The sequence below is a fragment of the Ammospiza caudacuta genome, chromosome 26 (assembly GCF_027887145.1).
Source record: "Ammospiza caudacuta isolate bAmmCau1 chromosome 26, bAmmCau1.pri, whole genome shotgun sequence".
Taxonomy (NCBI): Eukaryota; Metazoa; Chordata; class Aves; order Passeriformes; family Passerellidae; genus Ammospiza; species Ammospiza caudacuta.
In genome coordinates this window covers 3,639,752-3,663,416 of record NC_080618.1, presented here as the reverse complement: position 1 = coordinate 3,663,416, position 23,665 = coordinate 3,639,752, and the positions used below count along the sequence as shown (strand labels likewise).

General features: G+C 49.9%; 1 protein-coding gene across 1 annotated transcript; it reads right to left on the bottom strand.

Moving 5' to 3' along the window:
* Positions 1-6,882: 6,882 nt before the first annotated feature.
* STC1 (stanniocalcin 1) lies at positions 6,883-22,182 on the bottom strand. The gene is given in 6 exon segments (XM_058820318.1): positions 6,883-7,153; positions 15,687-15,898; positions 18,007-18,149; positions 21,672-21,816; positions 21,890-22,146; positions 22,149-22,182. Coding segments are annotated over 6 exon segments (1,062 nt in total).
* Between the last annotated feature and the right edge of the window lie 1,483 nt (positions 22,183-23,665).

Below are 23,665 nucleotides of genomic sequence, written 5' to 3'. Positions count from 1 at the left end.
TGGCTCTGTGGAATTCTGGGATTTCCAACCCCACCATCCCATGGGTTGCAGCTGGAGGATCTGGTCCTTTCCAACCCAACCCATTGCCTGGCTCCATGGTTTTCCAGGATTTCCAGCCCCACCATCCCATGGGTTAGAGGATCTGGTCCAACCCAACCCAACTCAACTCAACCCCACCATTCCATGGCTCCGTGATTTTCAGAGATTTCCAGCCCCACCATCCCATGGATTGGAGGATCTCGTCCTGTCTAACCCAATCCAACCATTCCATGGCTCCATGGTTTTCCAGGATTTCCAGCCCCATCACCCCATGGGTTGGAAGATCTGGTCCAACCCAACTCAACCCATTCCACGGCTCTGGTTTTCAGGGATTCCCAACCCTACCATCCCATGGGTTGGAGCTGGACGATCTGGTCCTTTCCAACCCAACCCATTCCATGGCTCCATGGTTTTCTGGGATTCCCAACCCCATCATCCCATGGGTTGGAGGATCTGGATATTCCAACCCAACTCAACCCATTCCATGGCTCTGTGGTTTTCCAGGATTTCCAGCCCCATCCTCCCATGGGTTGGAGCTGAAGGATCTGGTCCTTCCCAACCCAACCCAACACAATCCAACCATTCCATGGCTCTGTGGAATTCTGGGATTTCCAACCCCACCATCCCATGGGTTGCAGCTGGAGGATCTGGTTCTTCCCAACCCAACACAACTCAACCCATTCCATGGCTCCATGGTTTTCAGGAACTTCCAGCCCCATCATCCCACGGGCTGGAAGATCTGGTCCTTTCCAACCTAATCCAACCCAATTCATGGCTCCGTGATTTTCAGGAATTCCCAACCCCATCATCCCATGGGTTGGAGGATCTGGATATTCCAACCCAACCCAACCCAACCCATTCCATTCCATGGCTCTGTGGAATTCTGGGATTTCCAACCCCACCATCCCATGGGTTGCAGCTGGAGGATCTGGTCCTTTCCAACCCAACCCATTGCCTGGCTCCATGGTTTTCCAGGATTTCCAGCCCCACCATCCCATGGGTTAGAGGATCTGGTCCAACCCAACCCAACTCAACTCAACCCCACCATTCCATGGCTCCGTGATTTTCAGAGATTTCCAGCCCCACCATCCCATGGATTGGAGGATCTGGAGGATCTGGTCCAACCCAACCCAACCCAACCCAACCCATTCTGTTACTCCATGGTTTTCCAGGACTTCCAGCCCCGTCGTCCCATGGGCTGGAAGATCTGGTCCAACCCAACCTAACCCAACCCAGCCCAACCCAACCCATTCCATGGCTCCATGGTTTTCAGGGATTTCCAGACCTGCCATGCTCTCAATCCCTCAGATTAATTTTTGGCCGCTGCTTTCCACTGAAATTGATAAAAATACATCAAAATCTGAGAATCTGAGAATTCCCTGGCCAAATCCTCATCCCTCTGCATTTCTCCTGCCTTTTCCTCTGCTCCTCACCCATTCGAGCTCTCCCAAAGGGAATCACCTCAGGATCCATGCCATTTCAGCTTTGATTTCTATTTTTAGCAATTCCACTCCTTTTAATTTTTGAACTCCTTCTGTATTCCCACTTGGAATGGCTGAATCACGGCAGCAAAGACAATATTCTTCATTTCTGTGGGAGCTTTTTTTGTCCTTCATTTCTGCGGGAGTTTTTCTTGTCATTCATTTCTGTGGGGATTTTTTTTCCCCTCCTTTTTTATTTTTCTCAGTTCCTGGGAGGCAGGAAGGGAAGTCTGGTCCCGAATTTCATTCCCAGCCCTTTGGAAGTGTCAGGGATCCCCTTCCCTCCTCCTTCCCTCTCACTCCCAGAGCTGGCAGGAAGGGTGAGGACTGGGAAAATCTGGATTGGTTTTCCCTTTGTTTCGTCACGAAACTGCAAAAACCTCCATTAAAAGAAAAGAAAATCCAGTCAATCCTTTGGATCCTGGCCAAATAAAACTCCTGGGGTTTTTTTCCAGGGGAAAATCAACCAGGATTTTAAAGCTTCCCAACCCCTCTGTCACCACCGAGCCCAGATTTCCTTTTCCAGGACTCTTTTCTTCATCACTGAGCTGAAATTTCCTTTTCCAGGACTTTTGTCTTGGTTATCAAACATAAATTTCCTTGTCCAGGGCTTTTTTCTTTGTCACCGAGCCAAAATTTATTTTTCCAGGACGCTTTTCTTCATCATCCAGCGTAAATTTCCTTTTCTAGCACAATTTTCTTCATCACTGAGCCAAAATTTCCTTTTCCAGGATGATTTTCCTCTCCACAGAGCCCAGGTTGATCTGACCCCTCTGCTTCTGCTCTTTTTTTTGGGGAATTCAGCTCCCTCCATTACCGGCACTGACCTAAATGTGTCCATTTTATTCCCAAATCTTAAAAAGTCATCAAAATTCTGGAATATTGTCAAGGTTGGGATCTCCAGGTGGAAGTGTCTGAGGGAATTTCCAATGGTGTCAATAATGTCAATAATTATAATAATGAAATATAAATATTAATTATAATTAATTTATTTTAATACTTATTTTAGTAATCTTAATAATTTAATTAATTAATTTTATTTATAATGATGCAATGATAATAATAATGATTATATAATGAAAATTAAATTGATAATAATGATGATGATGATGATAATGGTAATGATAATGATACTGATAATGATAATAATAATGCAGCAACACTAATAGTGCAGGGGATAGTAGGAGTTCAGCTTTAAGGTCCTTTCAGTCTGAACCTTTCCATGATTTTAGGGCAAGAAATCTTTTAATAATCCTCTTCTATTCCCAATATTTATTCTTACACTCTCATGCAATGGTAAAATGATTTTTTAAACTTCACAGCAGCTTTTGGAGCAGAATTGGAGTTAAGATCTCACTTTTGCTCTGCAGATTATTAAATGTATTTTGATCTTCCAGTGGAAATCTGAGATTTCCTGACTGGATAAAGTGCACATGGAATTGCAGTTTCCAGGTGTTTTATTTCCCTGCAGGGGTGTTGCAGCTGCATTCATTAAAAAGTGCTTCTGCCTTAATAAGCAGGGTGAATAAAATGCAATTACCATGTCAAGCCATAAACAGCCAGAGGATATAGCAGAGCTCTGATACTCAAACCAAGGAAAAAAAAATTACATAAATTAATTCTAAATTATATTAACTTTACATGATAGTTATATTTATTTTATAAATTTATTTTATAAAAGTGAAAATTTTATCCTATTGTCATCAACAGCCCAATAAAGACTCGGACACCAAAACCCTTTAAATTTGACTTTTTTATTTCATTGCAGAAGAAAATCCAACGTGGGCCTCATTACGTTATGCATCTTTAATTATAAAAATAAGCAAAGAAAATAACTTGCCTCTCTCTCCTCGCTATGATATGTTTCAAATAACCTTTATATGAACACACGGAGCTTTACAAACGTCATGGAAACAATAAATAAGGACATATACCAGATATGCTCACTGTTTATTCCAGTACTCAGCAAAAAAAACCAAAACCCAAAACCCCCCCCAAAACCCCCAAACTCTCTCCCTTTTCCCTTTCCTAGGTCTCTTTAAATTATAAATACAAATAAGGCAAATTCCAAATGGCACAAAAACGTCTAAAGTGCAAACAAACACGAGACTCATGCAAACCTTCCCAGAGAAGCCCCTCCCCGCCCCGAGAGAAAAAAAAATCCTTTTGTGACACCAAAACCACGAAGCAGAGATGAACTCCAGGGTGAAATTGCTGGACTTGGTCGTGGGGATCATTCCCCACCCTGAGGGATCTCTCACCCCGAATCCAAACCTTTCCCTCATTCCTGAGGGAGGGGCAGAGCTCCCAAATCCCCTCAGAAGAGATCCCAAATTTCCCTCCTGAGGGATGGGGAGAGCTGGGAGTGTCCAGGTCGCGTGAGGGATCCCAAATTCCTCCCTGCTCCGGCACAGGGACAAAAGTGGCCTCAACGCAGCTCAAAAATTGGGAATTGTGGTTTTAGGGACAGGGATGGCACTGGGGGAGCTCCCTGGGGTATTTCCAGGGATGATCCCCTGGGACACCACAGCAAACCCCACCAGGGGCAATCATCTCCCCGCTCCTCTTCCCACCCACATTCAGCAAGGTTGGAATTACTGCTGGAAAGGGAAATTTCATTCTGGCACCCCAAAAAAAGATGGGACTGGGAGGCCCAAGGCTCCTCCCCAGCCCCAAATCTGCTCCAGGCGCCTTTTTGGGGTTGCAGAGCAATGGGTGGGTGGAGAGGCCACTTTCCATATCCCTGCCCAGGTGTCCTTGGAAAGCTCCTGGGAGCTTTGGGGTCCCACAGTGGGAGCTCTGGAGCACTGCCCCGAGGCAGGGAAAGACTTTTTGTGACCAATTCCCAAATAAAAGCATGGACTGGAGGCACAAACCCCAGCAGAATTCCCTGGCTCCCAACAGCTGCAGGGTGGGGAGTCAGGGATGCGCTCCTGGGATCAATTCCTAAATATAATCCCAATTTTAGGGTTGGGATATTCCAGAAGCTTTTGGTTTTCACCTCTCAGAATTTCTTTGTGTTGGCCTCTCAATCCCTGCCTGATTCAGGAACTTTGCATCTTCCTTGCCCTGCACGGCTCTGTTCAGAGTATCCCAAAAAAAATTACAAATTCCAACCCTCCACCAATATCAGCAATTTTTTTTTGCTGCTTCCAACTCTCTGCCAACACTTCTACATTTCGTGAAGACAGCGACATCTGAAACGCTGCCACTGCATCTGGTTTTGATATTTTAGCAGCAAGTTCTGGTTTAAAGGCTTTGTGGTTTCCCAAACAACACAAAAAGTAAAATAATATTGCTTCAGGTTTCCAGAAGAAAAAAAGAGATCCCTCCTGTATCAGCTCTCCAACGCTCTGAGGCAGAGTCTCCCACGCCGCAGGGACTCTGAGGCTTGGATTTGGGATTGGCCTGGTGGATCCCACACCACAAAAGAGCCTTTGGTGGATCCCAATCAACAAAGGGCCTCTGGTGGGTCCCACACCACAAAGGGCATTGGGTGGATCCCACACCACAAAGGGCCTTTGATGGATCCCACACCACAAGGGGCAATGGGTGGGTCCCACACTACAAAGAGCCTCTGGTGGGTCCCACACCACAAAGGGAATTGGGTGGACAACACATCACTGAGGACATTTGGTGGGTCCCACACCACAAAGGACATTTGGTGGATCCCAATCCACAAAGGACATTTGGTGGGTCCCACACCACAAAGGACATTTGGTGGATCCCAATCCACAAAGGGCATTGGGTGGATCCCACACCACAAAGGGCCTCTGCCTCTGATCCCACCACAAAGGGCATTGGGTGGATCCAAAGGGCATTTTTGGGCTCACCAGGGCCTGGCTGTGCTGTGGAGCAGCTTTGGGGTCTCCAGCTCTGCTCCTCTTCCCAGAGCCCGCTGAGGAGGAGGAGGAGGGTGGAGGAAGGGCAGCTCCCAGAGCATTCATTGTGTCCTCAGCTCTCCTGCTGGAGCTTGAGAGAATTACAGATTTTCCCTGCCTTGCCCCAGAAATCCTGAGGGGAATTTTGCCCCGTGAGATTCCCAAAGGATCTGACAATTCCAGAATTCCCAGCAGCTCTGCCCTGGCTCTAAGTGCATTTCCTGGCAGCCCAGTGGGGACAGGACTGACCAGCCTGAACTTGGGTTTTTAATGGATTTTGCCTCAATTTCAGCTCTGAAAGGCTGTTCCTGGTCCTGCGATTCCCATTCTAAACCTTCCCCCTCTTCCTTTCTTAAAAGGCCACAGAGTGGAATGTGAATTCCTGACTACGACAGAGGTGCTGCTTCCAGGAAAAAGAAAGCAATAATAATAATAACAACAATAATAACAATAATAATAATAATAATAATAATAATAAAAGAAAGAGCTAACTTACAAAACTCAGTTTAGGCAATAAAGTTATTCTGTTCTGCTCCTTTGGAGCAGACTCTGGTGGAGTTTATGTACAGTACAGACAGATTTTAGCACTATTTATACCACAGTTAGAGCAAGGCCTTTAATACTCTAATCTTAAGACAGGCTTTGTTTCTGTTAGGCTTGGTTTAAAGCTTCAGGCAGTTAAATACAGTACAGAGATATGAGCTTTGAAATACAACACACGATTATGGGACCTCCTGACCAGCTGCAGCCACAACCTCTTTCCATGCTGGAATACGTCCCTCTCCTGCTTTTGGGCTTTGTGGGGTGGTTTGAGCTCATTTTGCACCGTGGTGCCAGCTCCTGGTGATTAAACCACGCAGTGAGTTTGGTAAATCCTGACTTAAACATATTCACAGGAAGGAATCAGGGATGAGGGTGACACTACAGGACCAGGAATGTGACATCCATGCTCGTCCATGGCCAGCACAGATTCATGGCATGAATCCCACGGATGTTTTTAGGATTTGTGAGAGCTTTCAGGATATGTGAGAGCTTTTAGGGTGTGTGAGAGTTTTTAGTGCATTTTTCATCACCTGCAGGAGAGGAGCGGCTCCTCCCCTCAGTGCCGAACCTCCAGGCCTGGCTGGTGTCAGCACAACAGCTTGGGACAAACTCAGCCTCCAAACCTTGGGAGTTTGGTGCCTGAAGGCCCAACCACTATAGGGATCTACTAAAGACTAAGATTTTTTTGGGATAACAGATTTTTGTGTGGGGAAGAGAAGAGACAGAGCCGTCTGGCTGGTGGGAAAGCCGCGACACCGAACACAGACCCATGCAGAAGTGTTGTTGGAGAGGAACAGAGAAGATGAACAAACGAAACGAGCCCTAAGGAACTAAGCCCAGCTCCTGGGGGTCACAACACCTACAGTCCGCTGGCTTTGGGTGCAGCACTCCTAGAGCAGAGCCCTCAGCTTTGGTCGTGCTCGGCCTGCCCGGCCCGGTCAGGCGCGCTCGGCGGAGCCGCGCTTGGCGTGGGCGGCTGTGGAGCCCTCACCTCGCAGGTTCCTGAGCAGCAGCTTCAGCTTCTGGGGCTCCGAGAGCCTCCTGCGCAGCAGCTCGGAGCGGGGGTGGCCCTGGGCGCAGTGGTCGCTCTGCAGCAGGTGGAACAGGCTGGCCATGTTGGGGCCCAGCTTCTCCATCAGGCTCTCCTTGATGGTGCTCACCGTGTCCTCGTCGCACTCCAGCAGGCTCCGAACCAGCTTGTTGTAATACCTGCAGGACAAGGACCTGGTTAGCCCACGGTGTCACCCTGTAGCAGGCTCTGGGCTTGCTGGGGCTCCATGGAGAGCCGAGGCTTAAAGATAGGAAATGCCAAGTCATGGTGAAATAGTGTAGCCATGGTATTTTCTGAAAAATCCTTTCCTTAGAATTTTTCCTCCTGAGAAGCTGGGAAGCCTCAGGAACAAAATGTAAACAATGGTTATCTGCTGCTGTGGGATGCAACAGGTGCATCTGTGATTGGTCTCATGTGGTTGTTTCTAATTAATGGCCAGTCACAGTCAGCTGGCTCGGGCTCTCTGTCTGACACAAAAGCCTTTGTTATAATTTCTTCTTTTTCTATTCTTAGCCAGCCTTCTGATAAAATCCTTTCTTCTATTATTTTAGTATAGTTTTAATATAATATATATAATAAAATAATAAATCAAGCCTTATGAAACATGGAGTCAGATCCTCGTCACAAAAGAGCAAGAAGCCCCTCTCTTCCACCTTTCAGACCCCTGCTTATCTCTGTGTAACCCCATAGGTCACTTTCCCTTAACTCCTGCTACTGGACAATTCTGGATCCCCCTATACCCCATATAAAGGGTTGTTTTAGCCCATTCTGGTCAGAAGAGCTGTCCCTGGAACCCTTCACAGATCCCCAGTAAAGACATTGCTGTGGAACTGCCTTCTCCTCTCTCATGTCTGCATTCTCGGCCTTCATCAGCACCTTAGCAAGCAAAGAGCTGAAATCATGAGAGAGCTGACAAATCCCTAAAGAGCTGATATCCCTTAAGCTTGCTAAGGTTGCCTGGGGCTAAGAGCAGCCTGGGTACTCAGACACTCTGTCCCCAAAAGAGGACTGAATTATCCAGTGCTGTCTGCTTGGGGGCGAACCAGCCCAGCAGGAAATTGGGATATCACCCAGCCAGGTGAAAAAACTGCAAAAATCAGGGTTTTTAACTCAGCCAGAGTGTGTTTGGAACTGATTTCTGACGGTGTTGTGGCAGAATTTTTAAGGTTGGGAAAGGACCATGGAGATCCATTTCCTATCACAGAAAACTCTCTTGTAGATGGAGGTATTTTTTTCTTGTCTATCCAGAAAATGGCAACATTGGGAAGGCAAAATTATACTGGGGGGAGTAAAGATGAAACTTGTGTAGCAAATTTGGGGGGGAAATTGGAACCTTTCAAAGAGGATTTCTGGGAGAGGAGCAGGCAGCTCTGTGGAGGCCCGGGTTAAACTGATAGACTGGGCAGATCAGCAGAAAGAAGAAGTCTTTTCTTTCCATGTCCTGCTTTAGAAAGGGACATGGGGACACTTGGGCAGTGCTGGTTGTGCTCCTCTGAGAGGACCCAGCCCTGGAGCCTCTCCCGAGGCACAGGAGCTCCTCCCCAGCCCAGCAGAGGATATTGTGACAAATTGAGGAACAAAAGCAGCAGGACTTCCCAGCTCTGAGGGGAGGCTGAGGGCTCCCAGGGCCCCCACTCCACACCCTGGGCACGGAGGTGCTGTGCCCCTGGCACAGGAGAGGAACACCATGGCCAAAATTCTGATTTAATTGCTCTAAACCAGCAGCTGCCCCAGCTCTGGGAGGGGAGGGGTGAGCACGGTGGGTTTGGAGTGATCCTGGTGGATCGGGAAGGTAAAACAAGGAGCTGAGAGATCAGGAATGGGTTAAAGGCTGTGATTTACTCTCTGCTCAACACCAGAGTTCCTGGAGCTTTGGGAAGGAAAATAATTGATGTTGGCAGCAACAGATCCTGCCGGGATCCCAGCCTGGCCTGGCCTCTGAGCCACGACTGCTCCATCCCCGTGGCACCATTCCCTCTGTCCCTCCCGTCCCTTTCCCTGCACAGCCCTTGCAAGGACCAGAAGGGGGAGAAGCAGCCCAGCCCAAGCCTGGCAGATTCCTGGGGACAGATCTTTAGCACACGCAATCCACTGTCACTTCCATTCCCTTTGTCCCTCTTGTCCCTTTCCCTTACAAGGGCCAGAGGGAGGAGCGGCCCAGCCCAAGCCTGGCAGATCCCTGGATTCCCTGGGGACAGTCCTTGGGACAATCCATGGTCACTTCCAGCCCAAGTGAGGCCTCCCCTGCCTCCTCTCCAGCTGCACCTTCCGCTCCCAGCAGCGCTGGGCACAAATTCCTCGTCCAAGGAGCAGCCAGGTGTGGTGGCAGCGAAAGAGAGAAAGAAAGAGAGAGAGAAAGAAAGAGAGAGAGAAAGAAAGAGAGAGAGAAAGAAAGAGAGAGAGAAAGAAAGAGAGAAAAAGAAAGAAAGAGAGAGAGAAAAAGAAAGAAAGAGAGAAAGAGAGAAAGAAAGAAAGAGAGAAAGAGAGAAAGAGAGAAAGAGGAGAAAGAGAGAAAGAGAGAAAGAGAGAAAGAGAGGAGAAAGAGAGAAAGAGAGAAAGAAAGAAAGAAAGAAAGAAAGAAAGAAAGAAAGAAAGAAAGAAAGAAAGAAAGAAAGAAAGAAAGAAAGAAAGAAAGAAAGAAAGAAAGAAAGAAAGAAGCTAAATAAGTTTTCCCAGAATCAGCCTGGGAAGGTTTGAGGAGCTGTAGATAAACAGTGATATCCAATAATTAAAAACAACCTGCAGGTGTTGTTTCTCTAGTATCTGTTTTCTTGTTATTCTCATAAGATTGTTCATAAATGGGTGTATAATTATTTATATGTTATAAACATAAGATTGTTTATAAATGGGTGTATAGCCATTTATATTTTATGTTATAAACCATTTATAGCAATCATAAGATTGTTATAAATGGTTTATAAATTGTTCATTAGCCAATAGTGATGGTGTTTTAGTTAGAGGACCAATCAGGTCCACCTGTAGCGAACTAGGGTATAAAAAGCAATGGGTTTCTCAATAAATTGAATTAATTTTCTGTGAATGCCTTGGGAGTCCAGGTCACTAAATTGAATTAACTTTCTGTGAATGCCTTGGGAGTCCAGGTCACTTTTTCCCCAGGCCTGACTCACAGTGACAGCACAGGGGTGCTGCTGTGCATTCTGCATTCCCAACCCTGCTGAGAATTCCCCCAAGGAATGTTCCCCCAGGATTAGGGCTGGGAGAGCTCCTGGCACCTCCCTGTGCCAGGGAACATCTTCCCAGGGAGACAGAGCTGGGAAAAAGGGCAGCAGGCCCACACTCGCTGGGATTTCTGCCTGAAAGGAACTTATTTTAAGCACTTTAAGGTCACGCTGACATTTTTCCACAGGAGCAGAGAGGAGAACAACCTGCAGGTGGAGGAGGGGAAGGAAGAGGGAAATGAGAGTTCCCATTGAAAATCCTTTCCCAACTCTCAGCCCTGGGGAGGTCAGGTGAGGTCAGAGCTGCACAAAGGGATCAGGCTCTGGCTCGCTCTGAGCAGGGCTGCGAGGGTCTGGAGTGGAGGTGAGCAAAGCTGAGCCAGCCACAAACCCGGCTTAAACCAGGGCCAGACACAGAGCCCGTCCAGCCCCGTGGCTTCCACGCCGGGACACCTTCCAGAGCTGGGCTGTGAGCAGAGATTGCCCTGCCCCAGCTGGGATGGCAGCAGGATGCAATGACCTGTAAGGACTTCCCCTGGGGCCGGGCCAAGTGGCGCATTCGGATCCCGGGCTGGGAAAGCAGGATGCTCCCGAGCCCTCAGCCTTACCTCGGAGCTGGGAAATCCTGCTGCTTTTGTTCCTCAGCGTGTCACAATATCCTCCGCAGGGCTGGGGAGGAGCTCCTGGGCCTCGGGAGAGGCTCCAGGGCTGGGTCCTCTCAGAGGAGCACAACCAGCACTGCCCAAGTGTCCCCATGTCCCCTTCCAAAGCAGGACATGGAAAGAAAAGGTTTTTTCTTTCTGCTGAGCTGCCCAGCCCATCAGTTTAACCCAGGACTCCACAGAGCTGCCTGCTCCTCTCCCAGTCCTCCAGAAATCCTCTTTGAAAGGTTCCAATTTCCCCCCCAAATCTGCTGCACAAGTTCCATTTTTACTGCCCCAGTATAATTTTGCCTTCCCAATGTTGCCATTTTCTGGATAGACAAGAAAAAATTATCTACAAGAGAGTTTTCTGTGATAGGAAATGATCTCCATGATCCTTGTGGGCCCCTCCCAGCTCTGGATATTCTGGGATTCTCTGAATAAATTCATGCTGCTTGATGTAACATAAAATGTATTCATCACCTGCAGACCTGTCCTGGGACAGGTCTGGAGGTTTGGGCTGCTCCTGGACCCAGCCAAGGCCATCCCAGAGGAGCTGAGGACAGGACCCAGTGCTCTGTTTGCACTCCAGTTCTGGGGTTATTTACTCCAACCTCTCCAAAAGGTCCCTTTTATCCCGATCACAAGACTCAGCACTGATTGTTCCAGGACTGGGAGCAAGAAATCCCTGCCCTGCAGCGTGACTGCAGCAGCCCTGAGGCTCCCTGTGTCCCTTGTCCTTGGAGGATGGGGACAGGGCAGCCAGGGGAAGGTGCCAGGCACCAGTGTGACATTGCCATCCCTATGGGCAGCAGGGACAGGGACAGGGCAGCCAGGGGAAGGTGCCAGGCACCAGTGTGACATTGCCATCCCTATGGGCAGCAGGGACAGGGACAGGGCAGGGCAGGGCAGCCAGGGGAAGGTGCCTGGTGTGACATTGCCATCCCTATGGGCAGCAGGGACAGGGACAGGGCAGTCAGGGGAAGGTGCCTGGTGTGACATTGCCATCCCTGCAGGGACAGGGCAGGGCAGTGCTGCCCAGGGGAAGGTGCCTGGTGTGACATTGCCATCCCTGCAGGGACAGGGCAGTGCTGCCCAGGGGAGGGTGCCAGGTGTGACATTGCCATCCCTATGGGCAGCAGGGACAGGGACAGGGCAGGGCAGCCAGGGGAAGGTGCCTGGTGTGACATTGCCATCCCTGCAGGGACAGGGGACAAGGCAGTGCTGCTCAGGAGAACGTGCCAGGCAGCAGAGTGACATTCCCTCAGGGACAGCCCCAAGGCATGAGCAGTGAGAGCCCCAGGCTGTCCCACGTTTGACAATGCCAGTGCCCCCATGAAAATCTGTTCTCCCTGGTGTCTGCTTGTGGATTGCAAATGATGCTGACCTGACCATGCCTCAAACCCAGGGCAGCAACCAGAAGAAAGTTCCCCTGCGCTTTCTCTGCTTTTAACCCCTCTGTTCTCAGAGGTGTATCCATGGTCTCAGTGGCCACGCCAGGTGCCAATATTCCAATTTCAGCTCTGATTGGTTTGACCACAAACTCCAAAAAACCTCACTTCCTTTTCAAACCAGGACACCAGAGACGAGGAACACGGGGTTGGCACAGGGGGGTCATACAGGACCAGGGGTGCTGGCTCCTTGTGGTGTTACATTTTAGTTAAATGTTGTGCTCTGTCTCACCCCTCGTTATTCCAAGTCCGTGATCCTCCCCTGAAGTATCATGGATCTGTAATCCCCTTGGCCCAAGTCTGATTCTGCACCCACTTGAATCTGCCTGTTAAACTGTGCAGGAGAGACCACAGATTCTCTCTTGGCACTTATTTCTGTTAATCTTTTCTTTCTAACAAAAAAAGGGTGAATTGTGGTGTCACATTTTAGTTAAATGGTGTGCTCTGTCTCACCCCTTGAATATGTACGGTTTAATCCAAGCCTGATCCTCCCCTGGAATATCATGGATCTGAAATCCCAGTGGCCCAAGTCTGATTCCGTGCCCACTTTGAATCTCCCTGTTCAGCTCTCTGAGGGAGACCACAGATTCTCTCTTGGCACTTATTTCTCTTAATCTTTTGTTTTTAACAAAAAAGGGTGAATTGTGGTGTCATATTTTAGTTAAATGGTCTACTCTGTCTCACCCCTCATTATTCCAAGCCCATGATCCTCCCCTGAAGTATCATGGATCTGTAATCCCCTTGGCCCAAGTCTGATTCTGTGCCCACTTTGAATCTCCCTCTTAAACTGTAAGGGGGAAATCACAGATTCTCTTTTGGCACTTAGTTCTCTTAATCTTTTCTTTCTAACAAAAAAAGGGTGAATTGTGATGTCACATTTTAGATAAATGGTGCGCTCTGTCTCACCCCTCGAAAATGTAGGGTTTAATCCAAGCCTGTGATCCTCCCCTGGAATATCATGGATCTGAAATCCCACTGGCCCGAGGCTTATTTGCACCCACTTTGAATCTCCCTGTTAAGCTTTGAGGGGAGACCAGAGATTGCTCTTGGTCCTTCTCTCCCTGGGCTCTCCCTCTCTCCTCCCTCAGAAACCATGCTGCTCCCGAGGGTGGGACCCCCAATAATTAGCACCCTCAGTAATTAGCACCCCCAGAATCCATCTGGGGAGTGGAGTCTCCTTGCCTGCCTGCTGCAAGTGAACGCACAGTTTAGGGGACTCCCCAGGGACCACAAACAAAGAGCAACAGCTCTTTTCATTTCCCTGGGTTTTGCAGCAGTGTGGTGACCTGGAGGACAAGAATCCCAGAGGACAAGAATCCTGGAGGACAAGGATTTTGGAGGACAAGAATCCTGGAGGACAAGGATTCATTTCCCAGTGCCATATGAGCCCCAGGAAGGGCATGGCTGTGAACACCTTTAAGTCGTGATTTACCAAACTCTCTGCATGGTTTGGTCACCTGGAGCTGGCACCACGGTGCAAAATGAGCTCAAAACCAGCCCAGAGACCCCCAAAGCAGGAGAGGGATGTGTGCCACCATGGAAAGAGGCTGCAGCTGGGTATGAGACCCCATAATCAGGAGAAGGGAATGATGGAAATGGATGGAGAAGGCCACCATGGAAAGAGGCCGTGGCTGGAGCTGGGTATGAGACCCCATAATCAGGAGAAGGGAATGATGGAAATGGATGGAGAAGGCCAGGCTGGACAGGGCTTGGAGCAATCGGGGACAGGGGAAAGTGTCCCTGTGCTTGGAGGGGTGGGATGAGATGGGGTTTAAGGTCCCTTCCCACCCAAACCATTCCACGATTCCCTGAGCAGCTCAATGTGCCACACATGCCGAATTAATCCACCTGATTGGGATCATTGATCATTACAGAACACCCAAACAACAACAAAAAAAATTAAATTAACATTTAAACAAACTCCAGGCTTTGGAGTAAGGGACGTGTGGATAATTTTATGGTTCTCCTCTGGAAATTCTTTTAAATGTATTTCCCCAAAGGAGAAATAAATGGATTTCCCCAAAGGAGAAATAAATATATATCCCAAAAGGAGAAATAAATGTGTTTGCCCAGAAAGGGAAATACACATATTTCCCAAAATGTAAAACAAGCAAAAAGGGAAATAAATATGTTTTCAAAAAGGGAAATAAATATGTTTTCAAAAAGGGAAATATGTATATTTCCCAAAATGTAAAACAAGTGTGTTTTCCCAAAAAGGAAAAGAAAGGAATTTTCTCAAAAAGTGAAATAAATATATTTTCTCAGAATGGGAAATAAAGGTATTTGCCCAAAAAGGGACAGACATGTATTTTCCAAATTGAAAAACAAGTGTGTTTTCCCAAAAAGGAAAATAAATTAATTTCCCCCAAAAGGGAAATAAATGTGTTTCCCAAAAAGGAAAATAAAGGAATTTTCCCATAAAGGGGAAATAAATGTATTTTCCCCAAAAATGGAAATAAATATATTTTCCCAGAATGGGAAATAAATATTTTTTTCCCAGAAAGGGAAATGTGTGTATTTCCCAACATGAACAAGTGTATTTTTCCAAAAAGGAAAACAAAGGCATTTTCTCAAAAGGGGAAATAAACGTATTTCCCAAAATGAATGACAAGTGCATTTTCCCATAAAGGAAAATGAATGAATTTTCCCAGAAAGGGAAATAAATATATTTGCCCAGAAAGGGACAGACATGTATTTCCCAAAATGAACAGCAAGTGTATTTTCCCAAAAAGGGAAATTAATGTGTTTCCCAAAAAGGAAAATAAAGGAATTCTCCCCAAAGGGGAAATAAATGTATTTTCCCAAAAGGGGAAATAAATGTATTTTCCCTAAAATGGAAATTTGTGTATTTCCCAAAATGAGCAACGAGTGTGTTTTTCCACAAAGGAAAACAAGGAATTTTCCCAAAAGGGGAAATAAACGCATTTCCCAAAATGAACAAACAAGCGTGTTTTCCAAAAAAGGAAAAGAAATGTGTTCTCCCCAAAAGGGAAATGTATTTTCCCCAAAAGGGGAAATAAATGTATTTTCCCAAAAGGGGAAATAAATGTATTTTCCCTGAAATGGAAATTTGTGTATTTCCCAAAATGAGCAACAAGTGTGTTTCTCCACAAAGGAAAACAAGGAATTTTCCCAAAAGGGGAAACAAATGCATTTCCCAAAATGAACAAACAAGCGTGTTTTCCAAAAAAGGAAAAGAAATGTGTTCTCCCCAAAAGGGAAACGTATTTTCCCCAAAAGGGGAAATAAATGTATTTCCCCAAAAGAGCGTGGAGAATGCTGCTGAAGCTGCGCCGGGCGTGCAGAGGCAGGGAGCTTTCCTGGCTGGGATGTCCCAGGCCCTGCACAGGTCTGTCCCCCGTCCCCCGTGGTTCCTCCCCTCACTTCCCCTCCGTATCCCGGGATTTCCCCGTTCCGTACCGGTTGGAGAAGTGGTTTGGGAGCTGCACCACCTCGGTGATGGCCTCGGGGTTGCGGCGGGCGATGCCGCACAGGTCCAGCTTGCTGTAGCACTCCTCCTGCACCTCCGAGATCATCCTCTGGAACGTGGAGCACCTGCGGATGGCCAGGAACACCTTGGAGGTCACCCCGTTGGCGATGCACTTCAGGCTCTCCTTCACGAACGCTTTTCCCTGCGCACGGAAGGAAAACCAACTTCAGCTGAATTCCAGGGAGTCTGGAATAAATTCCAGGGATAAAAACGAGAGCAGGGTCCCGGTGCTAAAGTGATTTCAGCTTTTACTACGAAAAAAGAAAGGCCTAAAGCAAGGGGGCCTGTGGGAATGGGGATGGGGCTGGGAATGGGGATGGGAATGAGAAGGGGAATGGGGATAGGGATGGGGATGGGAATGGGAATGGGGAATGGGAATTGGATGAGAAGGGGAATGGGGATGGGGATGGGAATGGGAATTGGATGAGAAGGGGAAGGGGAATGGGGTTGGGAAAGGGAATGGGAATGGGGAATAGAAGTGGGAATGGGGATGGGAATTGGATGAGAAGGGGAATGGGAATGGGGTTGGGAATGGGAATGAGAAGAGGAATGGAAATGGGAATGGGGCTAGGAATGGGATGAGAAGGGGAATGGGAATGGGGTTGGGAATGGGGAATAGAAGTGGGAATGGGGATGGGAATTGGATGAGAAGGGGAATGGGAATGAGAAGGGGAATGGGGATGGGGCTGGGAATGAGAAGGGGAATGGGCATAGGGATGGGAATGGGGTTGGGAATGGGGATAGGAATGGGGAATGGGAATTGGACGAGAAGGGGAATGAGGTTGGGAAAGGGAATGGGAATGGGGAATAGAAGTGGGAATGGGGATGGGAATTGGATGAGAAGGGGAATGGGAATGGGGTTGGGAATGGGAATGAGAAGGGGAATGGGAATGGGGTTGGGAATTGGATGAGAAGGGGAATGGGAATGGGGTTGGGAATGGGAATGGCAATGGGGCTAGGAATGGGGCAGGGGATGAGAATTGGGCTGGGAATGGGGATGGGAATGGGAATGAGAAGGGGAATGGGGCAGGAAATGGAAATGGGGCAGGAGTGTTCCCGTCGAGGATGCTGCAGCGCCAGCTCTGGGGCTTCTTGAGCAGCCCCAGGTGGAGCAGCACAATTCAGTGGGTCAGAAACCCTTTTTTATCCTGTTTTTTTGTCCCTTTGGATTGGTTTCTGTTTGGATCCTTCATTTGCATGAAGGTTTTAGGCCTTGATTGGCCATTCCAGCTCTGTCCAGCCTGGCTCGTGGTGCATTCACTGAGGTGTGTTATGGTACCTTGAGTACCGGATTTCCTACAACTGCCCTTTGAACCCCTTTTACAATAGAATAACCAAACTAACTGTACATGCTTAACAATCTATCAACTATTTTGCAGCAGTTTCTAAATTATTTTTAACAGAATCCAAAGGAAGGAGAAGTGTTGTGGATACTCCACCGGGCCTGGCTGTGCTAATTACCCTCCTGCAATTAAGGCAGGGCATGGGATTTGAATGTTCCCGATTACTGCAGAGTTGTCACTCTCAGCAGTCGGGGTGCTCTGAACTCCCATTCCCAAAGGATTTAGGCATTGGGAATCTTCAGCCTGGAAGTTCGAGGACCAGAGATGGAGCAGCTCTGCCCCACAGATCAACATCAATTTAATGCCGGCAGTTTAACACTCCTAGTTCAGACCTCAAGAGCCTTTATGAGCTTTTAAATCTGTCCTTGGGAGCACAGGGAACAAGGGGCTGTGTGGATTTTAGGAGGAAAGCACAGAGGGAATGGGATTTTGGCAGAGCAGAGCTCTCCAATATCATCCCGTTTATTCTCCCTGCAATCCCAGTCTGGCCGTGCATTCCCAGACCCGAACGCTTCCAAGCCAAAGCCCAGCCCTGTGCCAGGTCACACAGTCAGGAGATTTATTTTGTTAGAAGAACATTTCTATTTCCTCCTGGAGAGGAAACCTCGCTCTCCACCCCTCGGAACCCTCCGTGCCAAGTCCTCACCCGGAGCGGGGAGCGGGTGGAAAAAGAGCCCTGGAGCCAGAACTGGGGCTGAGAGCAGCAGCGGGAAGGGCTGCAGGGAGGGGAGGGTTAATCCTGCCCAAAGCACAGCTTAAATTAAGGCAGGCACTGAGCAGAGCGCCTTGCACGTGCTTCAGAACCCGCAGGACTTGTCCGGGCCATGAAAAGGCGGCTCCCATTTATTCTCGGCCGGGTTTGATTCATTCCCGGCCGGGTTGGATTCCCGCGGTGCCCGGGCCGTACCTGAGTGTCGAATTTAGCAGCGCTGTAGAGGAAGGATTTGCAGATGTCGTACATCCCGTCCGTGTCGCACGTGGAGTTCTCCAGGCAGGCGAAGGCTCCGCAGCCCACCTGGAGGGCGCTGTTCAGGCACCGAACCACCTCGGCTGCGACAGAGGGGCACAGGAACATCAGCACGTGGAGAGTGAGCTCTGCCAGCCCCAAAAATCCTGCCCAGCCCCAAAAGTCCTACCCAGCCCCCAAAAATCCTGCTCAGCCCCAAAAGTCCTGCCCAGACCCAAAAATTGTGCTCAGCGCCAAAAATCCTGCTCAGGTCCAAAAGTCCTGCCCAGACCCAAAATCGTGCTCAGACCCAAAAATCCTGCCCAGACCCAAAATCCTGCTCAGGTCCAAAAGTCCTGCCCAGGCCCAAAAATCCTGCTCAGCCCCCAAAATCTTGCTCAGACCCAAAATCCTGCCCAGCCCCAAAAGTCCTGCCCAGCCCCAAAAATCGTGCCCAGCCCCAAAAATCCTGCCCAGCCCCAAAATCGTGCTCAGACCCAAAAATCCTGCTTAGCCCTAAAAATCCTGCTTAGCCCCAAAAATCCTGCCCAGCCCCAAAAATCCTGCTCAGGTCCAAAAGTCCTGCCCAGCCCCCAAAATCCTGCCCAGGCCCAATAGTCCTGCTCAGACCCAAAAATCGTGCCCAGCCCCAAAAATCCGGCCCAGACCCAAAATCCTGCTCAGACCCAAAAATCCTGCCCAGACCCAAAAATCCTGCCCAGACCCAAAAATCCTGCTCAGCCCCAAAAGTCCTGCCCAGACCCAAAAATCCTGCTCAGACCCAAAAGTCCTGCCCAACCCCAAAAATCCTGCTCAGGTCCAAAAATCCTGCCCAGACCCAAAAATCCTGCTCAGCCCCCAAAATCCTGCTCAGCCCCAGAAATCGTGCCCAGACCCAAAAATCCTGCTTAGCCCTAAAAATCCTGCTCAGCCCCAAAAATCCTGCCCAGCCCTAAAAATCCTGCTCAGCCCCAAAAATCCTGCTCAGGCCCAAAAATCCTGCCCAGGCCCAATAGTCCTGCTTAGCCCCAAAATCCTGCCCTGCCCCAAAAATCCGGCCCAGACCCAAAATCCTGCTCAGCCCCAAAAATCCTGCCCAGCCCCGGCCAAATCCTGCTCCAGCACCGTGACCAGGCTCAGAGCCTCTCTGAGACCCCAACATCTGCCTGGAAGAAGAGATGGAGCAGCTGGAGAAGTGAAGGCTCCTCCTGGAGAAGAGAAGGCTCCAAGGAGAGCTCAGAGCCCCTCCTGGTGCAGAAAAGCAGATTATAAAAAAGAAAGAGAGAGAGTTTTTATATGCACAGTGCTAGAACGGCTGGGATTGGTTTTAGGCTAAAAGAGGAGAGATTTAGGTCAGGTATTAGGGAGAAAATCCATCCTTGGAGGGCAGCGAGGCCCTGGGACAGGGTGCTCAGAGAGGCTGAGGATTCCCCATCCCTGGAAGTGCCCCCAGGCCAGGTTGGAGCACCCTGGGATGGTGGAATGTGTCCCTGCCCATGGCTGGGGATGGAATGAGCTTTAAGGTCCCTTTCCAACCCAAACCATTTCAAGATTCCATAATTCTATAATTCCAGAATTCTACAATCCCACGATTCCGTAATTCCATGATTCTACAATCCCAGGATTCTATAATTCCAGAATTCCACAATTCCATGGTTCTCCAATACCATGATTCTACAATTCCAGAATTCTACACTTCCATGATTCTGTAACTCCAGAATCCCACAATTCCAGAATTCTACACTTCCATGCTTCTGTAATTCCAGGATTCTACAATCCCAGAATTCTCTGAGGACACGACCAGCACCCCAAAGAACAGAAATTTCAGCTACCAAAGCCCTCGAGGGTCACACAAGGATTAGAAGAGGCAGCACCTCACCCTCCTTGCTGAGATGGGCACCCAAATGTCCATCCCAACCTCATTCTCTCTTCAGGCATTCACATCTTTATCCCAATTCCCTCTAAAGCAGGAGCAGGGATGAGGATGGGCCATGGAAAGCTCTGAGTGCTGAGAGCTCTTCCTTGGGGAGCAGCCTTGGCTCATAAAAACCACTGGAAAAGGAGATGGAAGTGTTGGCAAATGCCAACAAGTTGGCAGGAAATTGCACTGATCGGGAGGCATTTGTGCTTTTCTAAAATGCTGAATTACCTAGAAAGAAGATTTGAGCTGGAGACTCAATTCTCAGCGCCCAAAAGGACTCGATCCAGCAGCTTGGAGCTAAACTGCCCCGGGAGCTCGCAGGTACAGCCAAAAAGGGGAATTTCTGCTGAGATTCGGGAGGGGAAGGGGAATTCGGGCAGGGAAAGTTCAGGTAACGCCGCTCCGAGGATGATTAAACGCGAGGGTGTCCGTGTCATCCCGGCGTTCTCAGAGCACATCCAGGGCATTTTAACCATGAATCAGCAGAATTGCCACATGATTGCCCTGAAATTAGCCGGGATTAACCTTTCTGGGCGAGCCGAGCATCTGTCCCCTCCCAGCGAACGGGCAAGGCACGTTCGCTGCTCTGCGGCTCAGGTTACCAGACATTCCTGGGGGAGAAACGCGAGGCCGGGGTCCCCTGGAGCGGGGGAAAGGGAGCCTTAACTGCGACAGAACACACCTTAATAAACCTAACTCGCATCCTAAAGAGAATTCTTTACAACCGGGATTTTCCCCGGGAAAAAAAAAAAAAAAAAAAAAGAAATAATATTAAAAAAATCCCCCCAATTAACCCCTGCTCGTTCCGCGCTGCTGCTGGCGTGCCTGAAGGGAGGAATATTCGGTAATTCATCCCCTCCCCGGTTCACAGCCTCCCGCAGCACGAGCCAGCCCCGTAATTAGCTTTCCACAGGTTCCAATTAGAACTTCGCTCGCAGCGGGGTCCGGGTGCGCTCTGATTGTCTCGGGCGCGGTGCGAGGGGAGACCCCACGTTCCTATGGCAACCAAATACAAAAGCGAACGGAGCAAACACCCCGCTCCAGCGCCGCAGAGCCTCGCCGAGCTAAAATAAGGCAGCTGCTAATGAGCCCCGAACCGGAGCGTTAATATCTTTGCAGTACAGTAGAGGCGGATTTTTAATTCCCATTGTTCCAGGCAATGTCTCCAAGTTAATCTAAGCGGCAAAGTCCGCACATCCAAAGCGATTTTTTTTTTTTTTTTTCTCTCTCCATATTGGAAGCAAGTTTGGAAAATGTCCCCGATGTATTTTTACGGCGGCAGCTGCCCGATAGCGATGGGTTTGTGACACTTTCTGGGTTCTGCATTCCTCCGAGGCTGCGCCTCTTTGAACACAGAGATGTTCCAGGACAATGGGGCAGTCCCAGCGCCGCGGATCCCACCAAGTTCCTAAAAAGCAAAGGTTTAACCCCAAAGCAGCGCTGCATCGGGGGAGGGACAGGGATGCATGCAAGCAGGAGAATAAAAATGATAAAAAGTGCACGGAACTGCCTGGGGAGCTGCGGGAGGAGGGGAGAGCCCGGATCGCATCCTCGCTGCTCCGGGAGATTCCTGCTCCAGCCCTGCAAGGAACATTTCTGCTGCCAGCCGGTGAGTTTATAAGGGGAAGGAAAAGGGGGAAAATTAAAAAGAAGCAGAAAAATCATCAGCAGAGAAATGTGAGGCGGCTGAGGGCAGCGGCGTTACCTGAGTTCTGCGCCGCCACCCGCGCTTTCCTGGGGCTCACAGAGTCATTCTGCTCGGCTTCGTGGGATGCGGATGCACTGATCAGCAGCAGCAGCAGCAAACCAGACTTTAGGAGCATTCTTTGACAAGTTTCCGCTAAGTGTGGGGTTGGCTTGGTTTAGTTTTTTTCCCTTTTTTTTTTTTTTTTCTTTTTCTTTTTTGAGTGGTTGATTTTTTTTTTTTTTTTTTTTTTTTTTTTTTTTTTTTTTTTTGGATGTGTGCGCCTCTCCTCTTGCACTCGGGCTTGAGCGAAGATGTGGAGCTGGAAGCGAGGGAGGGAAGGAAGGCGGGAGGATCCTGGCGAGGCCGGGGATGAGCGCAGGGATGTGCGGAGGATCCGGGTGGCCCCTCTGGCTGCTGCTCGCTGGGGGACCGCGAGCTGCGAGCGTTTTATAGCCGCCCTTATCGGTCCCCCCCGGGCTGCCGAGCCAATCGGTGGCGCTGGGCAGAGCCAGGGGAGGACTGGACTCATTCAAGCCCCGCAAAACTGCAACTTCACAGGAAGAATATTTTCCAGCCCATTAAAAGTACCTGCCAAAGAACAATGAGCGAAAAGTTCATCCTCGGAGGAGCGCTGGGAAAGGGAGGGGATGGAGGGGGGGGGGGGGGGCGCTTCCTATGGATGGCGGAGCTCGAGGAAATGACAGCGCCGTCCTAAAGCGCCCCCACCCCAGCAGAAAATCACCTGCCCTGGAGGCAAAGCTGCTCCCATGCGTGCGAGGGGATCCCGGCGCTGGGGAGGGGAAGGGGCGGCTCTGAGGGGCTCGGGAATGGGGATGGGGGCGGAGATGGGGCTGGCGGGGATTCTGCCCCGGCTCTGAGGATGGGGCTGGCCGGGATCCCCGATCCTGTCCCCGCTCTGGGGCTGGCGGGGATCCCCGCTCCTGCCCCGGCTCTGGGGATGGGGATGGGGCTGGCAGGGATTCCTCTCTCCTGCCGGGCTCTGGGGATGGCAGCGATCCCTCCCTCCTGTCCCCGCTCTGAGGCTGGCAGGGATCTCTCACTCCTGCCCCAGTTCTGGGGATGGGGATGGGGCTGGGGGGGATCCCCCGCTCCTGCCCCGGCTTTGGGGATGGGGCTGGGGGGGATCCCTCGCTCCTGCCCCGGCTTTGGGGATGGCGGGGATCCCCCTTTCCTGCCCCGGCTCTGAGGATGAGAATGGGGCTGTCATGGATCCCCGGCTCTGGGGATGGGGCTGTCAGGGATTTCTCGCCCCTGTCCCCGCTCTGGGGCTGTCAGGGATCCCCCGCTCCTTCCCCGGCTCTGGGGATGGGGCTGTCAGGGATTTCTCACCCCTGTCCCCTCTCTGGGGCTGGCGGGGATCTCCCATTCCTGTCCCCGCTCTGGGGATGGATCTGGCGGGGATCCCCGGCTCCTGTCCCCTCTCTGGGGCTGTTCAGGGATCCCCCTTCCCTGCCCCGGCTCTCACCTCTCCCTGCCGCTGCCTCCCTCCCGCCCCAGCCCGTGGGAGCCGCGGCACGCAGCCCTGCGCTCACGTAGGCACATGCAAATCCATCAAATAAATCAAATCAATCCCTGCCTGCCCCGAACCTCGCCCAGCCCTCCTGCGCTCCCCTCACCTGCGCCGTTCCCCCCACAAAATCACCCAGCCCGCCCTTTGCCCGCGCCCCAACCCCCAATTTTCAGGTGTTTCGTGGTTTTCCTCGCCCTCCCCTCTCCCTGCTCCCGGCTCAATCCTGTTTTTCAGATTTCATAACGGGAGGAGGCAGCCTAATGCCTGATTCAATCTCGGCTCTAATGGGCACGTAATGAGGATTAACACGCTGCAGGATGGATTCTCCCCCATCCCAGAGACGATTTAAAGCTCCGGGTGTTTCAGGGATGAAAGTGCAGCTCCTTAGAGCTGTAGGGAAATCGGGAAAAGTGAGTGCAGAAAGATTTCCAGATAAAAAGTTACAAGTTCCTGCAGCTTAGAATGAACCCAAGGATTCAGA